Below are 13171 nucleotides of genomic sequence, written 5' to 3'. Positions count from 1 at the left end.
GACTGACCACTGAATCAAGAAAAGCTATTACAAAGTTAATGTTTATAGTCATAATTGTTTGGGTCAATGAAGAATGTTCTAACTCATTATTTTTTGGCAGAGCTGATATTAGGAAAAATATGTAGCCTATGATGTCAGAATTGTGTGCTGTAATTAAAAATGTCAAGCCTAAAATAAAAAATAAAGACTAATATCACAATCAGTTGTGCAAAACCTATCAAATCCTTGGTATGAATGGCTAATCTTTAGTCCTAACTACCATGTAGGATGGACAGTATAACTGGAGGATTATTGTTGCTCAAGGACATAAGGGACATATGGTAAACAAGTGAGAGTTGAAAGAGAATGGGTCCTGACTACATTGTGCATCTTACTGGGTGATATGGATTTCAGACTAGATGTGTGTGTGTGTGTGTGTGTGTGTATCTGTCTGTTGATGAACCTTTTCATGTTGTCTTTGAAGTGTATATCACACAGTTTATATGCAAACACCACCTGCGGGTATAGCCTTACAGAAATGGATAAAATAGTACAGGCCACGGTTTTCAATAAAATATATTACTGATAGTGGAACAGAGCACAGCTGCAATGTACAAAATACAGGTAGACATGATCAATATATTTATATTTACAAAACAACAGAACCTTTGCCATAAAACAGTAAAGTCCATATATGTGTTATAATACTAATTAGAAAAACATGTATTAGATATAAAATGAAACATGTTATTTAAATAAATATCCAAATAAAATGAAAGACAAAAGAAACACTTATCCAACCAAAAGGGCCTGTTTTTTCGGCTCCCCAATTTGGAAAGTGAGAAATGTACATTCTGATGATATCATGTCATACTTCCTCTCATAGTCTAGTCTGATGGTTAAACACAGCATTGAACTAAAACACTGGGCCAGAAGCATCAGTGGCATATCAGACGCTGTGTGTTCTGCTGCTAGGATGTGCTGTGCTTGGGGCTGCTTGGGATGAGATGGGACGGTCATCCTTGTCTTTGTCCTTGTCAAACTCGACAGTGTTGACTCCTTCCAGTCAGTGACCACCGGAGATGGACAGGCAAACAGAGCTTATCCAATGTTTTGGGACATCACAGTCTGTAATTGACCATGTATAGGCAGTAACACTGACAGTATAGTGCAAAATAGACAGAGCTGCATTTTTGTTTTGTGAACAGTACAACAGATACAGACAATCAGCAGGATAACAAAAAGCAGCAAAAATAAATATCAAAAAGTTCATTTTCATCTGTATAATCTGTATAAAAAGTCACTGGGTCTAGTTTTTTTTTCTTTCTTTTTTTTCATTTGACCAGTAGTCTGCAGAAAAAAGGCCTCAAGAAATGCTTTTCTTGTTTGTTATTCACACAAGCGACTCCATGCTCACTGCAGGGTGGTCTGTGATGACTGCTATGCCGTTCCTCTCGGCATATATGGGCCAGAGTCCGTTGTCCGTGCAGCTGACCAGACTGAGCATAGCCTTGTAAAGGTACTGATACTGTTCCTAATAAAGACAGACACAGAAATCATGGCTCAAACATCTTCATGTGAAACTATAAACATTATTAGCATTGTCAGTGGTACTAGAGAACAAATCTAATGTAAGTGCATAAGAGTTCAGTTGCAGATCAGATTAATCACATGCACTATGTGTGAATAAAGTACTATACTTGTAATAAAATACTATGACTAAAGTCGATGTTTTCACACGTGTTCACACTTTTATATCAAAAGCTGTGCGTTCATACTCACGATGTCCGTGAAGACGCCAGGCCTCATGAGGTTGATCATTTTGGCCACCTGATACACATCCACAGCGTTCTCACTCTCCATCTGGTCGGACAGCGTGGTCAGAGCACAGAGTAGGCCGGCCGAAAATGCTCCATACCTGCAACAAGACCCCATCAGTGTCATCCAAACGGAATGTAATTATGGATACGGTTATGGTTACTTAGCAGACACTTATATCCAAAGTGATTTACATTCTGATAACAGTAAACAATAACAGTAAACAATACGATAACATTGTAAGAGCATCAATTAAAGTAAACAACCAATTAAAAATAAGAACCACAGTGAGAGCAACAGTTTTGGGTGGAACCACCTCTACAAGCTCTTATGGACAGGATTGTGCCTATACACAAAAAGGGTCTTCAATTTAACAACTGGATTCTATTCATTCTGGTTGACATTGGGCTAGTCATCAGCAGGGGTGACTATGAATATTAGTGGAAAAGGTGTCGGAGCCACCCCTCCTTCTAACTTACTCGTCATGGACAATAGTAGGTCCGTCTCGGGTAAGGGCCTCCTCTTTGATTATGTTAACCAGCTCAAACGTGTTGCTAATGGGAGCATTCAGGTCAGGCCATTTAGGACACTGGAAGTGGCGCACCTCTAACACATAGTCGTCCTGGGGAAGAAAGAAAGTGACTATCAGACACACAGGAAGAAAGTGAATACACACACTGACCACATTCTTTTTGTCTGAATTATTTGGTCTTGTTTATTTCGCACACGTTTCAAGCACTGTAAAAAATGCTGGTACGTGCAGAAACGCTGAAGACTTGGGTACCTGTGTAGCTTCCAGAATGAAGTCATGAATGATGATCTGTTCTCCACTGGAAAGGCACAGCCTGTCTTTGTTGATAAGGGTGACGGTGAACGCCATGCAGTTCATGGCCTCTTCTCGACTGGGCCAGTAAACAAACTCATCCTCAGTCTGGAGGGACAAAATTAGAGGCGTACACATCACCCTCAGGAACACAACTCCAGCTACTATAACAAACCATTCCATCCAAATTTTTCATACGACTAAGACTAAAAACAAAAAATGCTATAAAGGTATTTCAGGGATGGAATTCATGTAGCATATGCTGCCATCAAATGTTTTTTACTTAAAGTCCTTAACAAGGCTGCCAGTCTTATGACATGTTATTTTCTATATTTTTGATATGTTGCTGAGTGGATCATAAACGGCCCCAGCAATGAAGAAAAGTGATTGATAATGACTGACTGACTATTATTGTGTTACATGCTTCAAATGTAAAGCACTTTTACGCATTCTGTGTATGAAAGGTGCTATACAAATAAAGCTTATTATTATTATTATTATTAACAGAAATGTGCAGTATATTTAAATTTATGCACACCAAGCCATGGTTGTCTGGAAGCATGACAATGACTTGAGCATTGTGGTCCCAGATCATCCTCCAAAAGTCCATAGTTGTGTGGGGTAAAGGATGCTGGGTGATGATGAACTCATTGCTACGGTGATAACCCTGTTCACATAATAAAAAAAATGGGAGAGAATAGGTAAGTGGAGAACATTGGGGCAACACTCTACTTGCATCATTATGGTCCGTAATTTGAATGATGGTCAGTCTAACTAAAGCAAATTTAATAACCGGGGAAAAAACAATTTGCTTGATTTAACCCCAATGTCAAGACCTGAACCACATGAATGAGTCAGCTCAATACTCCCACCTGCCACATGATAGCTAAAATTCTTGCACAAGAATTCTTTTTGAGGGACTTTGCACTTTGCTCACCTTTAAAATTAGGGCCCTCTATATCATATACTGTATGTGTGGATTCTACAATTGTGTGTAAAATTAGAGCTCTCTATGTCATATATGTGTGGATTCTACAATTGTGTGTACCCAAAACTAACTTATTAATTACTTATTGTGTCAGATGGCACAGTGTGGTACATGTGGATTAGGCCAAGCACTAACATTGATAAAGCAAAAAAAAAAGAGGGTTGCGTGTGTGATCCCGTACCATGATGTAAGAAGCATTGATGTAGTCCGTGCCCTTCATGCCAGGAAGAGGTGCCAGTCCTACGCGCGCGCGCTCCGCTAGGACAGAAGAGAGCCAAACAACCAATTAAAACCCCCCCGTCTGTGAGAGAGATAACAAAGCCCACAGCTGAAAAGTTCTGTTGTCTCACACAACACTAGAACATCGGATTTCAACTCTACAGAGGTCCAGAGTTTTTCTTTCCTTCTCCGCCCACAATTTTTGTTACAACATTCCTCTCCCCACTCAACCACCCCAACACTGGCAGGACCACCAAAGTCCCCATGTTTTCTGGAAATAATAATAATAAAAAAATGACATTGGGCTGCTGGCAGAAGGGGTTAATGAGGTAGAACCACTCACAGGGCACCACGGAGGAGTTGCGATTCTTCTCCTTGTTGTAGTCCTTCTGCGCACTGAAGCAGTCCACAAAGTGAGCGTTACACTGCATCACCAGCTGTGAGGGAGGGGAAGGGAAGGAGATAGTTAGCCTCAGGCATCTCTGTCTGCCCTTTAAGAACAAAAAAACGGACTAGACATCTCTCCTTTCCCACCATTATAATTATCCTGTTTCCATTCTGACATCCCCCCATGTTTTAGTTGAAAGTGTGCACTTTCACTGCAAGGCTCTTCCTCATACAAAGAACCAATCATTACAAAGAAAGGGTTCCGAGGACAAATGTTTGACACCTGCGTTTCAGGCAGCATTAAGTAGGCCCAGGTCTGTCTAGGAGTGAGGGGAACCTGTCAGGGCTGATTCAGCTGGCTGAGCACATTAACAAAAATGTAGGAGAGAGAAAGAGAGAGAAATTCAATTTTGGACAAAGGAATGTGTCAGTAGGAACTACATATATTTAATGAGTAGCTGTATATAATATTGGACTACTACAGAAATCTATTTTCTGTGTTAATTCTATAAAACTGAACCACATACTTCATCAAATGGAGTGCTATCTTTTCTAGTGTATACATGTAAAGTAGACACTCGGCAGACTGATTTTTTGCGAAAACACATTTCAGTGGGCCATGATTTGTTCCGTTGTGGAGCAACTATGCCTGAACCAGAGCAGTTAGGACCAGAAGAACTCCTGAACCGTTTTGTTCAGACTTCAAAATGCAACTGTGTTTGACAGAGGACAGATGTAGGTTGCTAGTGGCAAAATATTATAAATACAATGTCTTTGTAAATGATGTTGAAAATGTTTCATTCATCCTGGTTCTCCCTAACAAAAGCTGTTGCTAGAAGGTAGATATTTAGATTTCGTCATCGCGTCTGTTGTAGAAGATATTGACAATGCAATAACTTTAAAAAAACGACTAGAAAACAATGTTAAGGCAATTGTGGAGAAGAAGGATGGTTTGGGTGTTTTTCCTACAGGATTCACCCCCTGTATCGGTTGAAACATGTCCCATAATCACATCCCAATGGAGCAGTATCAGACTCAAATTCTGACTAGAATTGAGTATGGCTACGTCAGGCTAGTGCTCACTCACTGTACATTAGAACTGTTCACTGTTCACTGCCAGCTGAAAAAAAATTCTAACATCTCAGAGACGCTGATTGTTAGGTCCTTCTAACTGGGCATTATGAGCCTGCTCAAAGTACATGACAAATTGGAATACAGCCAAATTCTCAAGTTAGTTGGGTCTGACTGAATCTGGGCAAAAACTCAACCAAACTCGCAGTGTCTGTCTGGCTTAAAGCAAACGACAGATTTTAAAATCATAATGATTAATTTTAAGTCAACTTTCTAACTCGCAACTTGTATGTATGTGTGTGTGTGTGTACAAGTGGTTACCTGGAACTGCCGCTCCATCTGGGACCTGTAGCTCATGTCCGGCGTGAGGAGGCTGCTGACGTAAGCAGGAAGTTGCCAGACAGGCACCTCAGTCTCTGTGCCCAAGATGGCTTCCATCAGGGTGTCATGGATGAAGATGTACTGCTCCTGGGGAAGACAGGCATCATCAGCATTTCCTGTTTTCTTACCACTTTTTCACATGTGTGGAGAGTGTGTCAGAAGGACACATTTCTTCATTTTACTTCATATACTCAAAAAGCTGACACACACACAAAAGGCAAAGGGAACCATGTTTCATTTTCTGTTAGTCTTATTGGACTTTCTAACTTGAGAAGAGAAAAGTTTCAACAGGAAAATTACCAGAAATATTAGTCACTTTTAAGCGTGATGCTAGCAGGCGAGATGCTAATGGTCTAATCTGATTCAATGATCTATGCTAGGCTGGAGCTAAAAGTGGTATCACCAGACTCACAGAACGGCTGGATGAACTGGAGAAAGGTAAAAATTAATTGTTTAAGTCGAGGGGAGGTGGAAACTGAGCGTAATTCCCCAAATGATGTAATATCCCTTTAAAATTGCCATGCATACCTCGGTCTGTACTAGGTAGTTGCGTTGGGTGCGGATGTGTTTCAGGAATCCCTGGACGTTAACGGTGCCTTTGTCCTTCATCTGCTTCAGCATACTATCAATGACAATGTATGTGCCGGTTCGGCCAACCCCAGCACTGGCGAGAGCAGAGGAAATAAATTATGCCTCCATAACATGGTTACGCCTTTATCAGTGTCAAACTACAAAATGCTTTGCTGGTAGGTACACTAAGCAATTTTTCCCTTTTACTTTGTAGCATAATAATGAACAACCCTTGTAGTCTTTTTTCAATTTCTCCCCCTAAAGCTATATCGATTTCTGAGTTGGGAGATCCCTGAAATCTAATTTTCAAAGCAGTTGCTCCTGCTTAATACCCACAATCATTTCTGATTTTTGACAACATTTTACACCAGCAAAAAAAAGCACAGTAGTAATTTTTCACTAGTTACTCTGAAACAGAATGCTTCTACGCTGAACTTCATATAATAGGATTTGTAAAGAAAATATATGGCAAAAAACGTGTTTGATGGACAGTGGCACAGGCCCTTATGCTTGAGTATCCACGTCAACAGAAGGAGATTGTCAATTACGAAACCAATGGACAGTAGAGCATTGGTGCTGTTTCCAATTGTAGAGAATAGGCCTAGATCTGTTTCTTATCTGCAGTGGGTCCAGGCCTTCTCTGTTTTGTGGGAGGTTACTAATGTATTAGTCAGTCTAGCGGGTCCAGGCCCAGTCTTGTATAGCGGGTCCAGGCCCGGTCTAGTCTAGCATTTATGCGGACAGCGCTACCTGCAGTGCACCAGGATGGGACCCATGCGGGACGTGGATGCGGCGGCGGCACAGGAGCGTCTGATGAAGGTGAGGACGGGGAGCGTGTACTCCGGGACGCCCATATCAGGCCACTGCGTGTAGTGATACTGCACCACCGGACGCTCGTGAGGTCGGCCTTTCTGTCCCTAAAGAGAGGAAATGACAAACATACATCCAGCATTGTCAGATCATCACCATGCCAAAATGATGCACATGATGTCTATGTGCTTTTAGCCTAAATTACTTTTATTTTAGACTGTGTATATGAGTGACCAAAAAACAAGAAATTTTCCAAAAATAGAATGTAAACATCACACCTTGGAATGTTTAAAAAAAAAAAAAAAATATCCCTTTGCCCTTAATTTTCGAAAATCAAATCTTTTGAATAAATAGGGAATAAAATGGAGTCTCCACTGACCTTCTTAGCCTTGGTGTTCCGTATAAGGAAGTGCCTGATTGTGTAACAGGCAAACACTTTTGTGCTCTTCAGGGTCACCACAATGTTGCCGTACTCATCACTGTTCTCACTGGGCCAGTACTGGTCACATTTCCTCTAGTGAAGACAAAGGGTAATGTTAGCATCGTAGCCAGCTCCACCAAAACCACTGAAAATCCAATCCAATTCAATGCTATTAAATCTTGTAGGGCAGATTGATTTTGGAAACAGTACAAAATACTACAAGTAAAATATCATAGCATATGCATAACTGTCTTAAAAGTGATGTTAAGGCTTTGGTGCATTAATACTTAAACAGTACCATCCTGACAATAAAAAGAATAATTCTGTGTGAAAGATAAAAGGTAGAATTGAGAGATGTGTGTGAACATTGTTTCTGCGATTGCTTGCCTACCCGGCCTTTCTCCACAAGGTTGGTGATCATGACGATGATGGCAGTGTTCTGTTCCCAGACCATTCTCCAGAAGTCTTCAAAGGTGGCCTTCAGGGGCCCTTGTGCTGCGATGTATGCCTTTGTTCTCTTGTACCCCTGACCACGGAGGGAGAAATCAAAGGTCAACGCCAGCAGGTAGTCTGCATGTACAATGAAAAAGTGCATACCAGTGGCATGCAGGAGCTGGGCCGGAGCTGAGCCGGCGCTGGGCCAGAGCTGCACTGCACTCACATCAATGTAGTTGGCGTTGATGTAGTCTGTGTGTTTGGAATCCTTTCCACACAAAGGTTGTAATTTCACACGACTGTGGTCATCTGAGTGATAGGGGCCGCAACAGATAAAAGAGTTTGTCATACACACTGGGATGAAATGAATTCGTGTTAAATAATGAACAGCTATGGGAAATGCTACGTGACTAATACATTAGTAACCTCCCACAAAACTGAGAAGGCTGGGAAGTTTGAACTTCTACTGACAGGCAACGATGTTGATGTAGCGATTCTTGTGCTTGTTGTCGAGGTGATTGGAATGCTCGGCCACCAGCTTCATGTCCGCTGAGCAATGCTGAACCTCCTGGCATGGGTGGATAGACAAAAGAGAGAGAGAGAGAGAGAGAGATAGAGAGAGAGACGGGGGGAGAGAGAGAGAGAGACAGAGTGAAAGGAGCGCGAGAGACTCTGATTAAATATTAACAACTCATCAAAAGGATTGGCCAAGAAAGAGTGCATATGCCCTCGCTGACGACACACTAAGTAAGCACTTTAAGGCCTAAAAACAAGGAGGCACACAATTTGGGTGCACATGCGTGGCCCTCTGAACATCTCTGGCTGTGGGTTGGGGATGGGTGTGTCTGGGGGGGGTGAACTCATGCCCTGGGCCATAACCTGGGTAGTTCCATTGTTCTTCCACCCAACCCAACCAGCGAGAAGCAGAGCTTTAATGAGACTCAGGCCCTTAATTACCCCTACCTTCAGCCATCTGCGCCCCATCTCATCAGAAATACCCGCACATAGACATCCATCACATTCTCATGCACACACACACACACACACACACACACACACACACACACACACACACACTTCCACACATTCTCCTCTACCAATTTCAGTGTCAATTGTCTGTAAACATGTTTCCAATTCACCAGCCACCAAAGAGTTTGCATTCCGCTCACCTCGAACTCCTCGCCGAAGCCCCGCTGGTTGTTTGAGTAAAGCTCCATGACATGTTTGAGGAACTGGCTGACAGAGATAGCCTCCTGGTCATCTGTAATCAAGATATGACATGTGTTTTTGTGTTTACAAAACTGGTGACATGGATTTTGATAGAATGCATCCTTGAGGCTCTCAATCATGATGAGGTTATAAGACCTGCACATAAAAATCACCCAACTGCCTTGCAGACACTGGATCCATACAAATTTAGCTCTGAACAATTTTACTCTTTTTTTCACCCTTGGCACAGACAGATTTTGTAGATGGAGCTGAACTCGAGATGTGCGGAATGGCTTTAAAGGAAGACATAAGCAACACAGAACGTGTGGGCTCATGGGGTAATTTGGGGCTTTTATGCAGGGGTAGCATCTGTCGTATGCGAACCCCCCCATCAGCTAGGTAGCGACAACATCAATCAGGGAGGTGCAGTGGCGGCACGTCCAGGGTTAGTCGGCTCGGCGCGCGCCGGACTCCTCCACCTCATTAAGGATGCTGCACACCCACAGCTGGGGCCAGGGGCAGGCAGACTGAACAAACACACACCGTCTGCACAGAGCACAGGCGTTTGTGTGTTTATGTGTGTGTATGTGTGTGTGTGTGTGTGTGTGTGTGTGTGTTTTCTGTGTCTGTGTGTGTGAGTGTGTGTGTGTGTGTGTGTGTATGTGTGTGTATGTCTTGCGTTTATGTGTGTGTGTGTGTGTGTGTGTGTGTGTGTATGTGTGTGTGTGTGTGTGTGTGTGTGTGTGTGTGTGTGTGTGTGTGTGTGTGTGTGTGTGTGTGTGTGTGTGTGTGTGTGTGTATGTATGTGTGTGTGTGTGTGTGTGTGTGTGTGTGTGTGTGTGTGTGTGAGTGTGTGTGTGTGTGTGTGTGTGTGTGTGTGTGTATGTGTGTATGTGCGTGTGTGTGTGTGTGTGTGTGTGTGTGTGTGTGTGTGTGTGTGTGGGTTTATTTGCTCCAACACTCATCCAATCCTCCCCTTCGTTTTCCTTTGCATTCCCAATCAGTCCATTTCAGAAGTGCTTTTGCATCCCCCCATTCACCAGGCATAAGCACACACATGAGCTCAGGGTCTTGATATAAGGGCTGCAGAGTACAATTCCCCGTAATGATGAGACAGAAGGCTTCATAAATCTTTATGAGTCTTATCAGAGGTATGATTTCAAAGCTAAGGCTTAACTGTGTGCGACTGCAGTGCGACCTCTACATCAGCGCTCTCTCAGCTCCCCTAATCACCTGTCTTCTAGAGGTGCACTTCTAGGCAATTTCACATCAACCTTTTTTTTCCAGTTGTTACGCCTCTAATGTAACATACACATTGAGCATCGGGTAATTTCACATTTGCGAACACATTAAACTTTCAATGTGTATAGCACTGAGTGGTAAAGTGGCCGCATTTACCCCCAGGGCACAGTAATATATAGAGTTGTCACTCAGAACAGCGGAGGCTTGTGTCAGGAATGGCAGACAACAATAAAAAGGGGGAATGGATGTGGAGTCGATACTGATGGCAGCTGTGGGAGTTGGCTGGGCCATCAGGAATAAATGAAAAAGTCACAGAACGCCCCTCCATCTGAACCTAAGCTACCCCAATATCCCCCACTCCCCTGGAGAGAGAGTGGTGTATGTAATCAGCACAACGCCCCACAGAGCTCAAACACAAACACTCTAAACCCAAGAGAAAATCACAACAATGAAATGTGTAGACGCTTCAGGATGCTGCACAGCACTGCTAATCGCGCTAGTGCAAACACACCTTAAGCTAATTTAATCAGTTAATCACACCCACACACACACACACACACACACACACACACACACACACACACACACACAAGTTGTGACTATGCTGCTATTTGTGCAGAGGTTGAGTGAGGATATATCCATGTCAAAGACAACAAATAAATATTACCTGTTCAAATGTGATACATCTAACGTCAGTGTATTTAAAACAAATTCAACAACAACTTGTCATTCAATGGGATTAAAAACAAATTGGATTAAGTAGAGTTATTATTTACTGGGCTTCTCGGAGTCCTGCTGCTAGTCGTTAATGGTAAATGTTTGTACAGTGTTGTGTTTCAGGGGCTTAAGAAGTGGCTTGAGGAGTGGGCAGACTAGACTCACCTTGGACAGAGAGGACGGGGAAGCTGTCGCTGGAGACGAGGCGGGGGGAGCCGCTGTCCTCCACGAAGAAATGAGTGCTCTGGAAAAACCTCCTGGGCACAGCCGAGACAAAGGACAAGAAGCCGCGTGTTAGTTAGTCCCAGGGCTCAAGGCTGCCTCACAGGCACCGTGTCCTTAATCGCCCTCTTGACTGCAGATTTGCATAGCACCACAGGAGCAGAGCTCAAGAGCCCATCCACACACATGCACGTTAGTCTCTAACTGTCAAGCACCACAGCTAGAAAGAAATAAAATGGCTCCTCACTCTTCACTAAAAGAAGGTTAAGAGAAAAGTAAAACAATGGATACCAAAATAATGACATACCTAGCACTCCTACATAGTGCCTCAGAGTACTGTTCCCTCTAAAACCATTAAGTCTCAGTGATCTCTTTTCATGGCCATACTAGCTTATCATACTTGAGCATTCATCTCATTGTCAAAGAGCAAAACATCCCTTTCATTTTACAGTTCTCAGAACAACCATCAAAAAACAGATCAATACATGGATCAGACTAGATTCAATGAATAATGAATATGTCAAGCAATGCAAAAACTTAAAAAAAAAACAAGCTAAAACCATTACAAACAACAACAGTTAGGAAAGTATACTTAAAATAATACAAAAAAAAGCCAAGCACCTTAACCCACACAGCTAACAAATGAGCAAAGTTACTTTCCAACAGTACACAGTAACTCCTACACTGCCACAGGCCATCAGATGTTGTGTACACATCTGCTCGTCCCCCATGCCTCCACAAGCCACACGGACTAACCCACACACACATCTCCGCCCGCACCTCCTACTCCTGGGCAAACAGGGCTAATTACAGCACCCATGCCTCTCCATCCCACCTCCCTTCCTTCCTTCCTTCCTCCCTTCCTTCCATCCTTCCATCCGTCCGCTCACCTTCCTTCCCTACCTGGACTTCCAGCAGAGCAGAGAGCAGATGCCTGTCATGGCTGCTAGAGGACTGAAGCTCGCCGGGAGGGACAGACACAGAGAGAGACAGAGAGAAAGAGAAAGAAAGGGGGAGAGAGAAAGAGAGAGAGAGGGAGAGAGAGAGAGAGAGAGAGAGAAAGGGGCCGGTGGCAGCCTGCAGAGCCCAGCTTCAGAGTGAGGAGACGACTGATGGGAGGAGGAGGAGGACAGTGTGTGTGTGTGTGTGTGTGTGTGTGTGAGGGTGTGTGTGTGTGTGTATTTCTGTAGTGGGGACCTCCCCTGGATCCCATCACATCCCTGCTTTCTGCTGCCCTCGACACCCCCCGTGATGCGAGGCTGATGGGGAGAGGGTGGGGGTTGGGACAGGGATAGGTGGGTGGAGGCTGGGCTGATTGTCTAGCAGTGCCCGCCTCCTCCTGTCTCCAGCAGAGTTAAGGAGGGGGGGTGAGGGCTTTGGAAAGGGGTGTCCCCCCTCCCCATTCACAAAGCAGGCCTACTGAGGGTGGAGCATGCATGTTGGTGACAACTTCTGACTTGGATGCAGCTTCTCTTTTTTTAATCTCATATGTCTCTCTCTCTCTGTGTCTGTCTCTTTCACTCTATCTTTGTGTAAATTAATTTGGTCCTCAGCAATGAAATGATGAAGTGTGTGCGTGCGTGTGTGTGTGTGTGTGTGTGTGTGTGTATGTGTCTCTGTGTGCCTCTGTGTGCGTGTGTGTGTATGTGTATGTGTGCGTGGAAATGAGGCAGGCATACTGCTGATCCTTAATTGGCATCTGGGAGTTTGCCCAAACCCCACAAGCCTTCAAGCCATCCAGATGGAACCTTGCCTTCTTACAGCCTTATTAAACTCCAACTCCATCAAAAGCTCTCGCAGCCAACAACATCACATGTAGGTTACACCGTGTGGAGCCGTCTACCATTTGCCACGCTCCAATCGAACAGTGGCTATTAAT

At 43.6% G+C, this 13171-nt stretch overlaps 1 protein-coding gene across 1 annotated transcript in view; it reads right to left on the bottom strand.

Moving 5' to 3' along the window:
- Positions 1–537: 537 nt before the first annotated feature.
- ca16b (carbonic anhydrase XVI b) overlaps positions 538–13171 on the bottom strand; it is a 70863-nt gene continuing 58229 nt past the window's right edge. The window contains exons 14-29 of the mRNA XM_048254983.1: positions 11236–11327; positions 9072–9163; positions 8374–8470; positions 8129–8211; positions 7859–7993; positions 7426–7560; positions 6987–7153; positions 6195–6330; positions 5607–5753; positions 4171–4264; positions 3790–3866; positions 3159–3287; positions 2582–2728; positions 2277–2419; positions 1762–1897; positions 538–1513 (exon numbers count right to left, since the gene is read on the bottom strand). Coding sequence (XP_048110940.1) covers positions 1373–1513; positions 1762–1897; positions 2277–2419; positions 2582–2728; positions 3159–3287; positions 3790–3866; positions 4171–4264; positions 5607–5753; positions 6195–6330; positions 6987–7153; positions 7426–7560; positions 7859–7993; positions 8129–8211; positions 8374–8470; positions 9072–9163; positions 11236–11327 — 1951 coding nt within the window. The 3' untranslated portion in view covers positions 538–1372. The remainder of the gene's footprint in view (positions 1514–1761; positions 1898–2276; positions 2420–2581; positions 2729–3158; positions 3288–3789; positions 3867–4170; positions 4265–5606; positions 5754–6194; positions 6331–6986; positions 7154–7425; positions 7561–7858; positions 7994–8128; positions 8212–8373; positions 8471–9071; positions 9164–11235; positions 11328–13171) is intronic.

The sequence above is a fragment of the Alosa alosa genome, chromosome 10, assembly GCF_017589495.1.
Source record: "Alosa alosa isolate M-15738 ecotype Scorff River chromosome 10, AALO_Geno_1.1, whole genome shotgun sequence".
In the NCBI taxonomy this organism is placed as follows: Eukaryota; Metazoa; Chordata; class Actinopteri; order Clupeiformes; family Clupeidae; genus Alosa; species Alosa alosa.
This window is presented reverse-complemented; position numbering and strand designations above follow the sequence as displayed.